The 16,218-nt window shown below is 45.3% G+C and overlaps 1 protein-coding gene across 2 annotated transcripts in view; it reads right to left on the reverse strand.

Moving 5' to 3' along the window:
* Window positions 1-16,218, reverse strand: part of fto (FTO alpha-ketoglutarate dependent dioxygenase) — a 120,256-nt gene that overhangs the window by 96,084 nt on the left and 7,954 nt on the right. For both annotated transcript variants that reach the window (XM_039795315.1, XM_039795314.1), the window contains exons 2-3: window positions 3,347-3,424; window positions 1,979-3,122 (exon numbers count right to left, since the gene is read on the reverse strand). In XM_039795315.1, the coding sequence (XP_039651249.1) occupies window positions 1,979-3,122; window positions 3,347-3,424 (1,222 nt within the window). The remainder of the gene's footprint in view (window positions 1-1,978; window positions 3,123-3,346; window positions 3,425-16,218) is intronic.

Below are 16,218 nucleotides of genomic sequence, written 5' to 3' on the forward strand. Positions count from 1 at the left end.
AGTGTGTGAGAGTGTGTTATTGGACAGCGGGTATCCTATGATATTCCTGTTTCTGAACCCATTCACTGTAACCACCTTCCCTGTTCTCTCTCCTTCCATTCTTACACGGCACACTAAGAAAACAAGATTTGGCTTGGCTGGCCAACACCCTTCAGCAAAATCAATACTAAAGTCTTTCTGGGCCTCTCTGCCCCACAGCTGCCTTTTCCTTTGCTCAGCACGGATAAATAGTAACTTAATTTCCAGCCATTGTGCTCTGAGAGCCAGCTAATGACAGCACTCCCCGAGGCCTCAGGAATGGTGGAATATCATCCTCCGTGCCGGAAAACGCTCAGTCGTGGCAGATTCCTTTGGATCAGCACAGCTGGAAAAAACACTCAAAACACTTCTCTGGCTGAAGCAATAAAAAAGGTGAGGCTGCTCAAAGACAAAAGCCTATCAAAGGAAGCAGGTGTCATGCAAAGCGTCTAGTCTCTGTAGATCTCAGATATCTAATGTGCTGTGTTTCTTTCTTCTCAGGGACAATGTAAGAAACGTGAACTTATCGTGAAAGTGCAACATTCCCCAAGGTAACACTTTCGTTAGCCTGGTTCTGGGAGCCATCAGAGCCAGCCACTGGGATATAGCTCCATGGCGCTCTAATCAGACTCTCCTCTCTAAAGTCTGGAACTGTTGGGTCATTTAGGACTAGAAAAGACGCAGCTGCTAAACACTGCAAGGTGTTATGCCATGGTGTTTGAAGCCCGTGTTCACAGGGTCAGAGTTGAAATGGCCTAGAACAAATCACTGAAAGAGACTGCTGTCGCAGGTGTTTCTGGTTAAGAAACCCCAATGAAAAAAGGCCAGCTGTAAACTGGGTTGGGATGTCAGAGCAGTTGGCATTTCACCTGTTTGATTCAGAAAAATTACAGTTTCAAGACACGTGCAAACTGTGTTGAGCTTCCACCGTTAACGGTACAGCTGAGCTACACCTAAACCTTGATCTCCCTCCACAACAGGAACTCATGTTTTGCTCTCCCTCCAGCCTTTGGAAGGTGAAAGGAACAATCTGGTGATTGGCTGCTTAATAGACGTGGGACTTTTATTTTTAAATCCACTTATTTGGTTTGGTGATAAAGGGTTAATGCAAAGAGGAATCCACAAAGAGGAGCTTCATTAATCATTAGTGTTGTGATTATTATTTTTACAATAAAAACTGAGGATGTATGTATTGTATACTATGCAAACTTTATTTGAAATTGAAAACAAACAAATTACAAAGAGCCATTTCTGATATGGTGGTACAGCCTTCTATAGTTGCTTTGCATATGCTTTAGAAAGCAAAGTTCCTCTCTCCCCGAGAATCTCTATCAACTCAATCATCGTGCACTATCAGCTCTGGAAAGAGTGCACATTCCATAATTAGGAGACATCGTATTATCCATACAGTACAGTCTAGTAACACTTATCAAAGCAGGGCTCATTATTCCATATCAGATAATTGCACATCGATCATTTCTCGGGGAAATGATTTAGATGAGATGCGGTGTGTGTGATAAGGCCTGTTTGTTAGACTGCGCCATTGAGTGCACGTTAAGAGCTCAGATCCAAATGTCTGTGATCTCCCAACGCACGGCCAGCGATAAGGCTGTCAGCAGCAAGTCGGTGATGACATTTGATAATGCCCTGACACTATCGCATAGATGGATCTGATGGTTGCCTCACCAGGGGCCATGTCTACAGCTGCTACAGCGCTGCTGTAGGGCCATAATACACAAGGTTAGCTGTATCTGATCCACCAAAAAGCAACTGAGATAAGTTGATGGGATTCAAGTGAAAGAGAAAAGGGAATCTTAATTTCTGAAACCACATTCCACAGACTGTGATGATACACTTTGGATTTTAAGTGTATAAGTGTTAAATCTACAGATCTCAACTATTGTTTTCGAAATGTATTAGTAGAATTATTACAAGTAAGCTATTTAGCTTTGACCCTTACCTTTGTCATTGTGACAGCTATGGCTGTAAACGGCCACTGGCGAATGACTGATGAGGTTCTCATCGTGATGCCACCCTACCGCCATTTTCCCCATGCCATAGTAAGGCTCCTCTTTGAGCTGGCTTGTAGCTGCTGGGTCCATGTAGTTGAGTAAGGTGACATTGAACTTGACCGGACCGGTGTATACCTGCGGAGGACTCGGCTGGGAACACCCCTGCCCGCTTGCCTGTTCCTCCGTGTCCTCAATGTGGTAACCTGACAAGCTGTGCTTGAGTTGGGCCACTGGTTTCTCCTGGGCCCCTAGTCCCACTGGTTTCTCCTGGGTCCCTAGTCCCACTGGTTTCTCCTGGGCCCCTAGTCCCACTGGTTTCTCCTGGGCCCCTAGTCCCACTGGTTTCTCCTGGGCCCCTAGTCCCACAGGTTTAATCTCTGTGCCACTGATGGCCTTAGGCGCCCAGCCCGGGAATTTCCCTTCACTGTGTTCCGACCCTGCTGCAACAGCTGCTTCACTTGGTTTGACCTGGGAGGACTCTCCCTCCTCGCTGCTGTGTTTGGACTCAGTCTCCCATTCTCCTTCTTGTTTTGACCCAGAGCAGCCCTCTTCGCTGTGTTTCGACTCAATGTCCCACTCCTCACTGTGCTTAGACTCTGTGTCCCCCTCCTCACTTTGTCGGGACTCGGAGTCCCCTCCATCACTATTCTTAGAGTCTTCACTGTGTTTGGAGCCCGTGTCCCCCTCTTCACCCTGTTTGGCCTCTGCCTCTCCCTTCGCACATTGCGTTAGCCTGTCTCCTTCCTTCAGCTGAGACACATCAGAGCAAAAGAAGGTGTTAAGCTCCCACAATGCTCTGCAAGCAGCCCTAAAGTCAGGGTCACAACAGTTTTGTCCTTTGACATCAGTGTCCTCACTGTGCCAGGGGATGGCAAACAGCCGTGTGTCCAAATATCGGTAGGTGTGGCCCGGCTCACCCAGCAGAGCCCGTGAAACGGCAGTAAATACATCTCGGTCACGGATGCGAACCAAATCCCTCAGGAGACAGCCCTTCCTTCTCAGGGTGAGCAGAGCTGCCTGCACCCGGCCATGGAGCTCAGCAGGCAGCGAGCAGGATCTCCTCAGAACCAGGCCGGAGTAACTGGAGTCCCACTTGGAAACACAAGACACTCTTATCAGGATGATCATTACATACAAAAACAGAACAAGCTAAACTGAATTACAATCTTCTTCGCAAAACATGTTTGTCTTTCAGATCTTGAGCAAAATTTAAGACAGTACAGGGCTGTAGCAGCAATAGACAAAAGGCTGCTGTAGGCCCTTTAAAGTAGAGCTCCCAGCATCAGTAGATTTATGGGGAAGATTGGCTGGCTCACCAGTTGCTGATATCCCCGATCTGAAGGTCCCAGAAAGGGGATCTTCTGGTCTCCCAACTCCTGCAGCAGCTTCCGCCTCTGTGGAAAAACAACACAGTTAAATAGGCTGATAAGTAGCAGCAGGAACCTTTTACATGTACTGTATTTTATTTATTTTTTTACATACTCACTTTGGTGTCTAAGTTATCAATTACCTCTATTTAAATAGACTTTGTGTATAACTTTTGGGGAATTGCAGAGATGGTTGTGAGAAGCAAATTCTATATGACTGAAGTGATGGAAACTACTGTACGTAGACCTTAAAACATCCACCTTCCCACCACAGCCTACCTGCTTTGAATGGGCACTAAATTAACAAAATGTTCACAATACTTCCTGGGTTAAGAATCTTTACAAAAACAGAGTGTGTGAGACACAAATCTCCTATGGGCCTGTATGGCCTATATAGTTCAGAGACTGGCTCTACTGCCACTTCCACTGTGGCACTTTATTTTAAAGTACTGGAAACACAGTCTTTGAATACAAGACTGTCTTTTCCTAGCGTGAACATAGCATTCGCTGACGTGAATACATTTCCAACAATCCTACCTTGCCTCACTATAAATATATTCTCTATAAATAAACAGTGTGAAATGTACAATAACATCACATATCCGAGTATAGGGACTAACAAGACCAAACTGTTTAACTAAAATTAAATCATACAAACTCAATGAGCAGGTATTTGTGAATCAAACTGATAAATGAATTTGAACAAATGATGCTCTCGAAACGGGCCGAGATAGCGCTGGAACCTGGTCATTTTCATTGACGTCTCACATTTTTATGATTTTGTGAAGGCTGCCGTGGGGTTCCTCACAACCTTATAAAAGATGCCCTGTGCCATACAGAGCTCCTCCAATAAAAATGTCAACCTGGTGGAGGGATCAAAGTACTTTTCATTGGGACGCATTCCATTCTGACCTGTAAATCCAATGGCAACTGGCATTAAAAATATATGCCCAAATAAATTTCACAACTATTTCCCCACCCTGCCTCCCGTATGCGCGTGTGCATGAAGGTATGTGTAGGTGGAGGCGTCGTAGCTGTGTGTGTATGTGGGTTCAGAACCCCATATTCATTCCCCACAGGTGCACGCGCACACACAGCCTCTGCATGGTGTCTCAGCAGCAGGGGAAGGAGAAATGTCACCGACCTGCCACTGTCTTTTTACATTTTTAAAAGTTTAGCATGAATGGCCTGTGTGCATCAACCACCACGCGGTTGTGATAATTTAAGGAGAACCGACCCGGTGTATATTTCCAAGACATTTACAACAGACGTTTCACATTTCTTCTGCCCTAATAATGCCAAAGACCTCATGTGGCCCACTACAGGGAATATGGGAACCGGCTGCCAAAACATGTCCTGACTTTTAGAGTGAAATAAAATGTCCTGTTAATAACATTAAAGTGCTGGTATAAAAAGATGTGTGTCCTGACTCAAAAAGGGGGCTGGATCAAAAAGAGGGCAAGCGGTGAAAGTATGTGCATTAAAGACAGGCGGGAGGAAAACAGGTCCTTATAACGGAGGCGGAAGAAATGGGAGGGCATCAGATCAGAAGCGGTTTACCGAATTTACCTTCAGGCTGAATCTTTACCTTAGGCTAAACAACACAACACCTGCTGAAAGTTTTCTTAAAGGATGCACATGAGTGTACAGGCCTTCCAAGGTATTCTGGAACAAACAAAAACAGACTTGCAGACAGTTGGAATCTAAAAAACAAAACAACATGCACTATTCATGGCCAGAATGCATTCAAAGGCTGTTGGAAGAAATTGACAACCTGACACACATTCATTGGTGTCAAATTCTAACTCATGACAGAAGCTCAAGATATCAAGGTGAGGCTCTGGGCTAGTGTTGTATGTGTATGTGTCTGTGTGTGTATATGTGTGTGTGTTTTTTTTCATTTTTTTATCTGTGTGCTGTGGTGAGTCTGTGTACACAACCATATCCTGGCATTCATCTACTGCAGATGTGCGCATGTGTGCACATAAATAACATCCTTACAGTCCGCTTTAGTCACAGTGCGCAAACCACTACTGTGTACATATGCACTAAAGTGTGCCTTTGTATACGTGTGTGTGTGTGTGTGTGTGTGTGTGTGTGTGTGTGTGTAGATGCACACAGATACATGCCCATCCTTTAAAAAAAAAAAAACTCAGCCGGGGTAGCGAGCATGATGCCTCAATGCCAATCGCACACAACCAGGGCTGTCACACACATGTCAAAAACATCAAGCTACTCAGAAATTCCACAGAAAAAAAAGGAAAGACAAGAAGTTACCGGAGCCCTCTAAAGCAGATGGACTCCCTCAGTATCAGAGGACCGGCTGTGTCTGTCTTCCTGTCTCTGCACCTGATTCTAGAAGGAAAACCACAAGGTGCAGAAAAAGGTCTGCGTTTCCACTCTGACCCAAGAAACGAGATTACCAATCCCATAATAACACGGACGCTTCACGGTAACCGCGCCAACCGTCTGCGCTGAGTGATATATCTGATGCTTTTTTTTTTTTTTTTTTTTCTTCCTTCTTCTTTTTTTTAATCTCTCACTCTTCCTTGATGGGATTATTCCCTCAGCCGGACTGTTTATCACAGAAAAACATATTAGGTAGAATAGAACTCAATTGGTTTGCTTTGATCTTGGCCTATAAGAGATACTGTATCAAACTGTGTACCATATATTTATTAATTTCATTCATTTCCCATCTGTGACATTTCAACGGACACTTTCTTCAAAGCGTTCTTTGCAGAGTAGATTAATGTCCAGCGCTTAGCATCAATAGCTCAAGCCAGATAACTCTGTTGCTGCGGGGATAAAAACACTTCCAGTCTAACTTGTGTCTGCCCCAGAGGGTGCATTGGAACGTAATCTACTGTATGTGATACGACTGCTTAAGGAGGACACGAGTCCCGCTAGTAGAAGTGTCACCCTATGTGAAAGCAATTCTTGTGATTTCCAGTACACATTTTGTTTTGGTTAGTTATGTTTAGCGAGACACTGTAATTTGTAATTCTTCTTTCCATCTTGGCCGATATCTGTATTTTCTTCTTATGTGAGGCAAGAGGTATACCATATTTTATTCAGGACCTCCAACCAAAGGAGGGCAGCACTTTCTCTTTCGACGCAGGTGCCACAGCGTGCAGACAGGCAGAAAACCTTGGATCTCAAGCAGGCCTTGTGCAGCGCCGGGGGGGGGTGACGTGAGAGATAGCTGTGTAATAGAGCTCCGTGTTGAAACAGCAAGCCATTGGTACTTGTGTGACACTCATTTCAGAACTGGTCCTCTTCTGCAAAAGTGATGGTGAATCAACAGTTTTGACAAGCCGGCTGTAAAACTGCGGACTCAAACGGACAGACTAACCGTGTACATCAAAGGCGCTTCCACCCCGTCCCCATTTGGCACCGGATCGCAGAATGTTGGGAGCTTGTGTGAAGCAACACAGGGCGCAAAGGAGGGCAGGGAGTGCCCACCCCAAAACGGAACATTTGTGTTTGCATGTGTGATGCATAGAAAGAAATAAGAAAGTCTGTAGGAGCCTTGAATTCAGCTTTGATCTTACTGTAGAAAATAACTGACGAAAAACATAGACAAGGGGAGCAATTTAAGAAAAACACTTGAATCAATAACCCAAGGCTCTTCAGCTAACCACAGTCAAGTTTGTTCCATAAAGGTCTCTATGGTTCGAGGTCTACCTCATCTTCAGGGTATGCCACTAACTTGAACTATGGTGAGATAACACAGCACCTAGGTGCCACCACACACACAAATACCTACACAAGCGCACACATACACAAGCACACATGCAGAGAGAGGTTCCACTTTTGTTGCAGCGCTTCTTGCTGCAAGAAGAGTTTTATCACTTGTAACGACTTTCTTTTTAGCATATGCATGTAAAAAGATGTCCATCCTACCTCATGAACTAACTGAAAAACAGCAGCTCCCGTACTACAATGTCAGAAAGGTCCTTTTTCAACTATTTTCACAGATAAGGTTTCTTTATTTCATGCATGCCACGCTAAAAAAAACAACAACGTCCAGGTCAAAAATGAATCAATTCTCACTTCTGACATTTTGTTTACAGCCAATTGTGGCATTCATTTATTTTAGGAATACCAGCTAGAAGTTTGGTGACTCAGTGGGACGGCTAACTGGGGAGACTGGTCAATGGCTAACTGGAATGTGTTGGAGTTGACCTCAGAGCGGGGGCGTTGGTAATGTGTAACCCCATGTCTCCACACTGCTGCTCAGGACCAGCCCATGAATATCATTTGGACTGTGAGAGCCAGAGGTCAATCAGGGGGATGTTTCCAGAAACATCTTTAAAAAAAAAAAAAATGGCTTTCAGCTACTTTTCTGTTGATTGTTGTACATTTTTCCTAGATTATCTGTATTATCCTGACATGTATTCACAGATTCAATCTGGTATGTAGGCCTAGCCTACATTCACAAATCACGTTTAATGCAAGGTCCTCAGTCTAAGCTCAGGCAAATAAAACGGATCAGATGTTTATGTTGGTTTTTAAGAACATAATCCTCAGCATGTTTCTTGTTTAGACACATATTGCAGATACATTACAAGGAGTGGGTCATATTCCAAGAATCAAATTCTGAAACCGTTCTTTTTCTTTGTTCAATTTAAAATTGGAAAACAAAAAAGGAAAAAAATATACCCAGAAATAACTGCGGATGAATGCTTTGCCATTAGCTACTGCATATCTTTTTCAAATCAACGAAGTGAACAATGTGTATATATTGACGGACATGTTCTGCATGTGTTCAGTGGGGGTCCACAGGTGGGGTACGAGATGACAAATGACAGACAGGCCGGCTCTGGCCCGTTAATTGTTGTTGGAGGCTGAAGGCCGCCTTGCTCATTTCACCTCGCGACAGGTCGGCGGGGGGTGTGATCATTAATATTAGAACATTTCCATCCATCTACCTGAACAAGAGGCCAGTCATTTAAAGGGCTGGCGCTGGGCAGACCTTTCACGCCCTGTTTATAACACTGATCTAAGCACATTACCAGAGCTGTGGGGGACTACTGCCAGTCATTAATTACATTCACACACTCATGCGACCTTTATTGCGGCCCAGTCACATTTGAAAAATGTCACACGCGATAGATAAGGTACACTAACACACATCCGGTGTGCCGTTTTAACTGAACATCAAAAGTCCTGTCAAATTCTCTCTTTGTGAGCCACGTGTGCACTTTCTCACACGCACACTTACTTAAAGCTACTTTTCCAGCCATCCAAGGGTGTGTGTAATTCTTTCAGGTGGACAGTATGTGTGCATGCGTGTGAGAGAGGGAGAGATTAAAAAAGTACTGGACCTCATCTGTTTTTTGATCTCTCTCGCTGCACCTGAAAGGCTTACAGAGAGACCCAGGTTTCCAGATCAATCATTCAAAAGTATTTACAAATGCACAAAGCCAGGCACAGACAGGTTGGCACATGGCCACTCTGTTAAAGTGCTTTTCAATGTGTCTATAGTGTCAACATCTATTTCACACTTATCTACACCTCAAAGGGGGAAAAAAGGTGTTTCAGTGACCTTTAGCTAGTGTCAAATCTGGAGAGAAGAAGAGTGGAAAAGAAGAGAAAGAGAGAAGGGCAATTTAAGAGATCTGTCGATGTATGCCTTACATAACCTTTTTATTTATCCGGGAGACACTCACTGAGCATGCTCTTTATCAGAAACATACTAGCGGCTTCACACTCACATTACACAATTTCACACACACAAGAGCAGCCCAGACGTGTAAAGATTTCTGGTGGTCAATAAAAAGTTTCTCCATTCTTTGCTGGAGGAACTGGGGGTTAACATCTTGTTCAAGGGCATCTTGAGCTTTACACAGGGTGCAGGATTCAAACTAGCAGCCTTGTCGTCACAAGAGCCATACGAGCTCTTGGCTACCACCACCGATATGCAAAGACCATTTGCCATTTTGCCTTAATTGTTAGTTTGCGGCCGGGACATAATGTTTCCATTAAGATTATGTCGATCGAGAAAAGCTTTTTAGTTTTCACCTTCAAATTACAACATGCTTTCATGAGGTCAGCTGTTTTCCATGTGGAATGGCCAGTTTCAATGCAGACACAGTCCCTTGGTATTCAGGCAGGGTCCGGTTCAGCAAGGGGTAAGTCAGGGGAGAGAGTGAGAAAATGAGGAAGGGAGAGGGATGGAGGGAGGCGAGAGAAGAGAGGAAGGAGAGTGTTGATTGAAAGACTGTGATTAGCAGTTTCCAGCGGGGCACCACGGCCACTGCGTTGTTCTAACAGGGTCGTCGCGTCTCGAGGTGCAGTCAAGGAGAAGTCAGTGCTTTAGAAAGCTACCTCAATTTCTCCATTTCCCCCCCTCCCTCTCTCATTCGCTCTCACCACCCAGCCACACTTTTCCTATCCCTCCAAAAAAATCAATATGGCTGTGCAAAGTGCAGCTTGGCCCAGGGGGAGAGCCGACTAGCTGTAGGGGCTAGATGCGGAGCTTACAGGGAGGACAAGAGGCGTCCTCCAGGCCTGTCCCACAGGTAGTGTCAAGGACAGACCTGAGTACTAGAGGACTGAGGCCACCAGATTGCCCTTCCCCTCTGCATCTCACATTCTCTCTCTCTCTCTCTCTCTCTCTCTCTCTCTCTCTCTCTCTCCTGGCCGGGCTTGGCTGGCTCAGTGGGGCAGAAGAGATCGATAAGCAGGTGGAGCGTTTAAAATCCCCAGCTCTGGAGGCTGACGTTACGCTCCTCAGAGCCCAGCAGACCAACACATCGCTCAGGGCAGAGCAGCTGGATGGATGGATGGATGAGTGGGTGTATGGTGGCCGCACCTAGTCATTGAAAGGTTTGTGATTTGTGACAATAAACAATTCAATAGCACTTAGCCATACACAGTGTCTGAGGGGTGTAGAGCCAGGCTCTTCACACACACTGCCATTGTCTCAACATGTCACAGTTCAGTGGCATTCAGGCAGGTCAGGCAGCTATAGACCAACACAATCAAGTCAGTACCTGTATTGTTGCAACTCTGATATACCGCTATAGAATAAAGCATGCAAAATGGCCTAAATAAAAAAAGAAAGAACTGGCATGTATTTTGAATCATTGTCAACAGCGACGTTCCTCATTTCCATACAGTAGGCTTGACGAAGAAGCCTGTATATGATGTGGATAAAGTGTTCAAGGAGGATTTCAGTCCTGCCGCGTGTCTCCTTGTGTGAGTGACTGATCACAGTAGAAGTGGCTTGTGTCTCTAATCCAGTACCACTGTTAGACTGTGCAAAGACCCGGCTCTGTGTACCGCGGCACGGGTTGATCAAACCCATCATGTGACAAGCAACCTCTTCAAATGACGATGATTTCCCAACTCTGTGTCCTTTCGGCTCCATATTAGATCAGTTTCTGACACTACCGAGCCTGGAACTTCATCTGGGATAAAGATGATGTGCAATCCGACCGGAGTGGCTGGGAGTCAAGGGTAAACGAGAGGCTGAGACAGGGGTACTGTGCCGGAGTGGCTGACAGCTGTGACAATTATCATGTGGTATATTATAACCTTATGCTAAACATAACATTTGATAAAGTATGTTGCTTGACAAAACACTTCAAGGATATTTTACCATCAACTCAGCTGTATGTCACATTCACACACAACCTATAAAATGAGCCATTTTGGAGGGGAAACAATAGCAGAAGATCATACAACATATCAAAATAGAGAGGATCCTGTCTTGTTCTAATTTTTTGCTATCAACTATATCATATATTTTTTCCAAAGACAACTAGACAGACAAGCTCTTCAATTATTTTTCGAGACCTAATTTGTTGGAACAGATTTTTGAATATGGTATTATTAACAAGCTAGAGCAGTGGCCGAAGTTGAAATGCTGACAACCACCTAAGCCACTAGAAAAACATATGGCCCAAAACAGATGTGGACTGAACATCTAGGACAGGTCTAATTCTATCTCATGTAGGCTAGTCTTTGACCCAGATAAACTGGCATTATGATGTGACCTCAGATTAATATTGAATTAAGGGCCGGATATCATTTGTGGCTGTTTACACGGCCGTCAACCTGTCTTCCTGGAATCCTGAAGCAGATAAGTTTGCTATAATGGCATTAGCCAAATCCTGAAGTATAGCAGACGGCACTTGTCTTGCTTGAGAAGCCACCTCATTTCTTTATTTATTTTTCCTTCACTCATTCTGAACAAAGGGAAATATTCTACCAGGAATTGAATAGCTTAATCCTCTTTTCACTCTTCCCAGTAGCTTGAATGGTGACAGATTAACATTCTGGAGGTTTACAAACCCAGCCATTTGAAAATGTAATTGCTGGTGCCACACTGCATGCATGTGTTTAAGTTGAGGGTTAATATTAAAGCTTAAAATACACACATGCACTTGAGTCAGGGGGGGGGATGTGGCCAGGTTGGGCCAGACCCAAGTCACTTAAGTCCGGACCATTCTGTCACGTATGTATCAGGGGCCCGCAATCTGTCCCAAACCCTCGCTAGGTGCCATAGTTACTGTTCACTTCTGCTAATTATTACAGCCAATCAGAGGGGTTAACGGGGCGGAGCCTGGCCAGACCATGTTCTGGGGCATTTAACAGCTGGCAGGAACGGAGGTGAATGCATTACACAATACCCTCGTCCAATAAAAATAAAACACCCTGACATCTGAGGTGTACTTAGCACAGAGGGAAGGGAGGAAGTGAGGGAGGCAAGAGAGGAGGGAGGGAGCAAGAGAGGGTGGCGAGGAGGAGGGTGGGGGGTGGGGTGGGGTGAAGAGGAGAGAGCATCTGATAACATGATGTCCAAGTGCCACCTAGTGACAGCTTCCCAGCTTCTCTGTTCCTTAAGGCTCCAGAGCATCAGGGGTGGGTGGGTGACTGGGTGAGTGTGTGTGTGTGTGTGTGTGTGTGTGTGTGTGTGTGTGTGTGTGTGTGTGTGTGTGTGTGTGTGTGTGTGTGTGTGTGTGTGTGTGTGTGTGTGGGAGGGGGGCAGATGAAGCATATTGTTTTATTCTTTCAATGACATCTCAGTAAGCACCAATCCTTTCCAAAGAACAGCCTAAACCATTCAAGTTTCTAATCAAATTACAACATACAGTAAAACGATGACACTCAGAAATGATGTCGATTTTAATCACTTTACATCTCGTTTCCAAAGCTCAATCAAGCAAAAACCTCAGCCTTCCTCAAGTGACCTCACTGTGTTTTCAGTTGGGGGAGCAGGCCTGTAACACTGCACTGGTAGGCTGGTGGACCTGGGCTCCTAGGTCCCCTCCCCTCATTAACCCAGGTATAAATCACACTCTGCCAGTGCCCAGAGGTGAGAGGGATGAGAGTGGAGGTGAGCTTGAAATAATGCTTATGTCACGGCGGGTCAGCCCTCCATTATGGCCGTTTCAAAAACTATTAATCTTGCTTGTAGTCAGTGGCCTAGAAATAATTACTTCATCTAACCCATGTAATACAGCATGACCAGCAGTCGAGCTGGTCAATTTAAGGCTGGGGAGGCAGGATGGGGGGTAGAGGGGTTGTGGAGAGACAGAGAAAGAGAGGGAATGAGTGAGCGAGAGAGGGGGGAGAGCCACAAATTACCAGGCCCTGTCTCCTACTACCGGGTGACTGATGTCCTGCTCACTTCAGCTGTGGCCCTTTACACTCTCAACACTGATTTAGATAGATACACACACATGCACGCTCTGAAAGGCAGATCATGTACAAGCACACATATGTACGCACATTAATCCATGATTAAATGCACACACAAAGTCAGACCATCAACTGGCTACCACTAAATATCATTTGATAGTAACTAACTTTGATCACGTTTTCATATTTACCATGATCTAAATGCCACAATCATGCAAATGTTATTTGGCAAGTTGTGCCACCTGCCAGAAATCTAATTAAAAAACATAAGTTCAAACATAAGCAAAATATGCAAGTTGAAATATTTTCTTTAGTTATCAGTCAGAAGCAATTTCGAAAGCCATGATATTACACAACGGAATTTACTGTGGGGGAAACAGAGGCGCTACTGCAAACTCAGCCTCCATGAACGTCACAGGAAGTATGTATGGAGTGACATAAATAAATGCAGCCCTCCAGTGGCTGTCACAGCTGGCACTGCAAGTGCAAATTTAATTAGTCAAGGTGAAGTCTCCCTTGTTGTCTGAATAGGAGGGGGGGGGTCCTCGCCATGCATGGCTGTAAACACGCACTATATCCTAATCAGGTGTCACCGCAGCGTTTGATCAGCCCGCAAAAAATTGTCACGAGTCCCCGGCAGAGAGTGGGCCGAGAGGGAGAACAAAGGAAAAGAGCTGTCATGGGAGAACAGGGTGGTGGTAGTGATGGCAGTGGCAGTGGATGAAGAGAGTTTGCCCATTAGCAGTCTCTGTCGCCTATCTCTCTCCCACTCTCCTTAACATCTCTCCTCCTCTTGTTTTCTTTCTTTCACTATGTGGCTACCTACAGTATACGCCTCACTGTATCCTGCCGCAACTCTATGTCTGTGCTTACACTCTGAGGAAATCTCAACCACAGCTGTCATACTTATGGTTCCCAACCGCCAACAGAGCTTTCAAAAGAAAACCCCAAAGTAGTAAACTACTTTTGTTTACCTACCAAAAAAAAAAAACCCACACATGTACAGAGATACAAACTGCGCTCATTTTGTTTTTATCAAGCGCCGTTCTAAGTAGTTGGGTCCTAGAACTAGAGGCAGACATGCTGTTCTCCTCCCGCCCAGTGCCTCCAGGCTGCATTGAGGCAGTGCAGGAATACACGCACCATTAGATACTGTTTACCTTTCAGTTTGGGTGATATTGAATACATTAGCCGATTGAACCACATAAGAAACACAGGCGAGTGACAAGGCCCAATCGTCTTTGCGACTACCATGGTAACTGAGATTACAGGCTAACAAAGAGCAGACAGGGGGAAAAAAATATTTAAAACCCGAATAGTGATACATAAATTAATTAAAGGACAAAAAAACAAGTGGAGAATTAAAGTTGGAACATCTGTCAGCGACTTAGCTTCCCAACGTAATACCAGTGTTAGAACATTTATACCCTTGAAGTTAATGATCCCCTCTTTAATTGACAGTCAAGGAAAACTGGCTGCGGCAGCATCCTGCCGAGACGCCGATAAGAGGGCCCCTTCCCCCCCCTCCCAAAAATAAAATAAAAAAAACAGTTTAAAGAACCTTGGCACTAATCCCTATTGTCATCCCAGCGCAGCAGAAGGACTTACAAACACAGATAACTCCGCTGAAGCTGTCTATTTCTCAGGAGTTATGGGGACAGGCGAGCCGCTGCGTGTCTCGAATCAGTCACTCAGATTAGCCCAATCCCTCTATGCTGTCAGTCAGCCGAGACAGTAGCCTGTCACCACATTTACATGAGTCCATCTCATACGTGACAATGCCCCCTATATATGACAACGGCTGCGAGGAAGGGGTCCACTCGTGTGCAGATAGCGGTTGTACAGTATGGCAGACTAGGGCTGTTGTTGGATTAAGCTCATGGTGTGCACTGCGCTTGTGTCTGAAACTCCGACAACAAGTTTAAGGGGTCTTGTTTTTTACATTTTACATGTCTTACCCAAAGTTGGCTTCATGCATGACTTTAATCCACCTACTTCAAGTAACATGATGAAGCCCAAAAAATAAAAGGAAAAACATAAAATGAAGTACACACAGTATAGAAAACACCTGTATCAGTCTCCACCTTGGATAAACGCAAGTATGATGGAGATTAAAAGGCCAACCCTTAAACAAATCCCTAAAAAAAAACTAGATACAACACAAACTTTGGGGTGTCCAATTATTAAAACATTTGTTCCTGCAGAGTATGAGTGTGCTTCAAATGGATGTGTGTTACTTGACGGCACCTGAGTGCTCACAGTGTGCTGACTGCTTTTTGTGCCTCTGTGGCTCACTCCACTTCACAGTCCTGCAACAAATGACAGTGGATGCCCTCTACATAACAGGGCCAGGGCAAGCATGACACAGGGGTTGACAACTGAACCCTCAAACTCCCTAACCCCTACCCCTGCCATGGGCACACGCACACACACACAAATAGCCCTGAAAACAGCCCTGACATGACCGCTCAGCAGCCCTTCCTAACCCCTCCTTGTGTTTTTTCTCTCTCCATCTCACTGGAGACAACACTCAATTCAGGACCGTTTTAGCCAGGCAAGTGGATGTGACCTGCTGGCCCCCAGTCAGCCTCATCTGAATAAACACAGTTGACGAAACAGGCAGAAGAGGGGAAATCTGCCTACATTATGATAGGAAGAGAAAAGATGGGATTCAGCCATGGGGCTCGTTTCTTTATGCACGTTTGATCAAGTGCTTGACAGCACCGGTGGATGGAATTACGGACTGTTGAACAAAAAGTTGCGGTGTGGGTTTAAGTGTGGATGGCCGCGCGCGTGCGCACGCACGCGTGTGTGTGTGTGTGTGTGTGTGTGTGTGTGTGTGTGTGTGTGTGTGTGTGTGTGTGTGTGTGTGTGTGTGTGTGTGTGTGTGGTTCAGTCTGGACAGCTGGGTTTCCATGGCCTGACAGTGTTAGACTTGTGACAAGCCTGCCGCACCACACAACCACATACAAAGCGCAACCCGCGCACTAGCCTTCGCAGTCCATCACTCAGGACGGCCGAGGGAAGTGCCGTGAGAAGAGGTCAGACGTGGAGGAAAGAGGTGGGAGGAGAGAGGAGAAGTGGATGAGGAGGAAGAGGAAGGAGGGAGGGCTGGTCAGGGGTTAAGTGTAGAGAAGACAGCGATGAAAGGCAACTGTCATGCACCA

This window comes from Perca fluviatilis, chromosome 3 (assembly GCF_010015445.1).
Source record: "Perca fluviatilis chromosome 3, GENO_Pfluv_1.0, whole genome shotgun sequence".
Taxonomy (NCBI): domain Eukaryota; kingdom Metazoa; phylum Chordata; class Actinopteri; order Perciformes; family Percidae; genus Perca; species Perca fluviatilis.